The sequence below is a fragment of the Loa loa genome (genome assembly GCF_000183805.2).
Source record: "Loa loa unplaced genomic scaffold supercont3.246, whole genome shotgun sequence".
NCBI classification, from domain to species: Eukaryota; Metazoa; Nematoda; class Chromadorea; order Rhabditida; family Onchocercidae; genus Loa; species Loa loa.
The window spans coordinates 26,510-29,910 of NW_018108426.1; the positions used below are offsets into that span (position 1 = coordinate 26,510).

At 33.8% G+C, this 3,401-nt stretch overlaps 1 protein-coding gene across 1 annotated transcript; it reads left to right on the plus strand.

Annotated features, from left to right (window-relative positions):
- Window positions 1-2,308: 2,308 nt before the first annotated feature.
- On the plus strand, window positions 2,309-2,921 carry LOAG_13774 (hypothetical protein; the record flags this gene model as incomplete). Its single annotated transcript, XM_003149279.1, has 3 exons — window positions 2,309-2,355; window positions 2,425-2,515; window positions 2,637-2,921. 3 exons carry the CDS (start codon window positions 2,309-2,311, stop codon window positions 2,919-2,921), a joined length of 423 nt encoding a protein of 140 aa, XP_003149327.1.
- Window positions 2,922-3,401: the final 480 nt, after the last annotated feature.

The following is a 3,401-nucleotide window of genomic DNA, read 5'->3' on the forward strand; positions in this document are numbered from 1 at the left end:
CAGGAATTTTCCTCCTGTCTCCATCTCTATCAACAATTTTGCTTATTCTTACGGTTTCCAGATAAAACCTTTACCAATGGTATGCTGATACTTCAACACTTTGGATATTATCAAAAGCATAATTAGAAGGAAAAGGGTCGATGACGTGAAAGCGAAAGAACAAATTTACCGTAATTGTTACTTTGTTGCACTTTCGTTTTGAAAAAAAAGTTAATTTTTAAAGACCGTTTTCTCCCATCTCCTTATTTCTTCCTTTGCATCAAATATGCGCCATCAACAAGAAGAGAGACTTAAGTGGGTGCGGATGAACGCACAAAAACGGTTGCAGAATATATGCTTAAGTCTTTCTCCAGAAAACAAAAGCCTGATTTCAAGATTCTAGGAACCAGTTTAATGCGTCAGAAATACGAATCACATTTGTTCGAGGATCGAAACAACGACTTTTGAATAACTTTCACTGAATGAAAACTAAATCGCCTTTTGTTCATGAATCCGTCAAATTGTTTCGGTCTCTCAAATTCCTGAAATCTATTGTTCTCACTGAAGTAAATCAACTTTACATTTGTTTCTGCTTTCGTATTCCTGCTTATTTACTTACATTTAAATTCTTAGTGCGTTCAAAGATCAAACGTTAAATAACTAAACATTCTTTCTGATCCAGAAAAGTTGATTAATTCAAATGAGGAACAAAAATACTTCTTGGAAACTGATGACATTCATAATGGCAAAAGAGATCGAAGATTCGATCTCTAGTGATAATTCCTTTCTCATAACTCGTGCATTTGACTAGAAAATAAATTGTACTGATCTATACGAAGCAACGAATATCAAAAAAGAGGAAATCTAAAATTGACCAACAAAAATGCTGACGCATAATTTGTCAGAGTGAGCAGCTTCTGGCTTGAGGAATGTACTAATTACCGGGAGAGTGTTTGCTCGCAGATAAATAACTGTGGAAAGGAGAGGTAAGGTATTTCAAGTTCTACAAAAATTGGAAACGAAGGAACGAACAGTCGGTGAAGAAAAGGTTGCAAAACCTTATTCCACAGTAACTTCTATCGAAATACGACATACAAGTAAGTGTATTGTGGCAGGAATTGTCGATTGTTGTTCCTCTGTCTTTATTTTTTTCGACCCATAGTCGGAATAAGAATGAACTGAAGTTGATGATGGTTGGATTAGTCATGAATGTTATGCCAACTGTGAATAATGCTGCACACAGGAATTATATATTTTTGGCTGAAATGAATATGCGCAATTCACATATCATTGACATATGACAAAATTTCATTCATCTATTCTTACTTACTGTTTATTTCCTGAGCAATGGTTGAAATTATTCCGGTCATCAACAAATTTCACCTTTTCATATCCTTTTTGCAGAAAAGTAGTGATTCGTTTTTCATTTAGTTCATTCATCGCTTTTCTTTGCTAACGACAATGGCTCAGCCAAACATAAAAAAGTCTTCAGCTCAGCAACCAGGCCCAAGTCAACAAACAGCTTGTCTACTCAGTAAGACATTATGCTTAGATCTTGTTGATAGTGTTTTGCCAATTCAAATTTCACTAAAATTCTCAATCAAAAAAAAAAGTGCAAATGAAATGAAAATGAAAGAAAAAACACGTTTATTGTAATTTTGATTTAGTCGAACATTTTTTAAAAAAAATCCTGGTTTTTAGAAAAGGAAAGTCTTAGGATTTAGGAAATCGTTAGTTTTCAAAAGAAATCTGTTTTTTTATTTTTTTCACCTCTTTATTTCTTCCTTCGCATCAAATGTGCGTCATTAACGAGAAGACATAACAATTAGACTTCATCGCAATAATTATTTGAATGAAATATTCGGCATGTTTCTTAAAATGTTTGTATATGAGCCCGTCCATCCATTATTTAATCTCTTTTCGGAAAACAAAAGCCCAGTTTGAAGACATTGAAAATTACTTAATTTGTTATAAATGCAAGATGACATCTCTTCGCAGAGTTATAAATGATTTATAAACTTGTATCATTCATTATTGTCTATTTCACCTTTCTCTTTCCTCTTTAATGATCTCGTCAAATCAGTTGGCAATGGTTATCCTTTTTCTGTTTAACAACTAGTCTGATAACTTACGGTCATTTGTAATCGTGGCAGGAACAAGACATTAAGTTTACTCATGTCATTAGGACCATCAGTTGAGTAGACTCATCTTCCGATATCAACAAATATTTCCCTCGACTGGAACGTGGCCGAGACGCACGTAAACCATATTGCAATGGTACCAGTTGTACACCGCCAATCATATTTGCAGGAATCTTGGATTGCTTATTATGCTGCCATTTGCTATTATCAAATATTTGATTGCTTTAACGATAGTGTAAGTTAAAGTACTTGTTGTTATCATATCATTCATTCTGTCTACATACCTGTTAATGTATTCTTTCAGTTTTAGTGCAGTATTATCTATTGAAACGGATGCACAGGCGGTGGCTTTTAATCCTACTGTGTTCACGAGCAACATGCAAGTAGGCGGCAACGTAAGCTTCGCACCTCTTATTAGTTTCAAACCCGGAAATGTCATATATTATATTGACATATTAAGCATCAGTGTTCATTTAAGCATCGACATTCCTAGTAAGAGTTTATTTTAAATTTTAGAGAGTGCTTTTCAATGGCAACGCTGCACAGATGGTCTTTGATGATGGAAGTGATCAGAGTAGAAATCAACCTGCCCAACCTGCTCAACCTGCCCAACCTGCCCAACCTTCTCAAACTTCTTCTAGTTCAGATTTACTTGGAACTTTTTTACTAGCTTCATTACTGGGCTCAACTTATGGTAGAGGCTTCTCAAATTCTTCTCCATATGGTTATTCTTATCCATACTCCGGTTACTCTCCTTATTACTACGGTTACCTTCCCTATTACTACTATTATTATGGATAATTTTTCACTTTCTTCAAATGCCTTTATATCATCGTGCAGACTTTAAACTTTAAAAATTGTGCAAAGCTTTGTTTGGTGTTTTGTTCTACATGAATCTATTAAATAGATTGTAAATTAAATCAATGTTAAAAATATATCAAAAACCTGCGCAATACAAGTTGTCAAAGTCATCTACGACTCCATCATAATTTATAGTACCTATAGTGATCGACAACTCATGGATTGAAAAGAACAAATGAATAGAGTAATAATTAGTTAATTTCGATATCAACCACTCGTTGAATTATTGAAATGTTGTACTGAATAAGGAATTAAGGAGCAACAAGTTTCTGAAGTATAATAATTCTAAACTCGCATCTTCAGAATTGCTTCAAACTTTTTACTAAAAAGGCTAAACGTATAGGACAGTACGTATTAAAACCAGAATAAAATTTTGGAACGATGTGTAAATTGCATACATATCGGTTGTTTTTTTTTTTT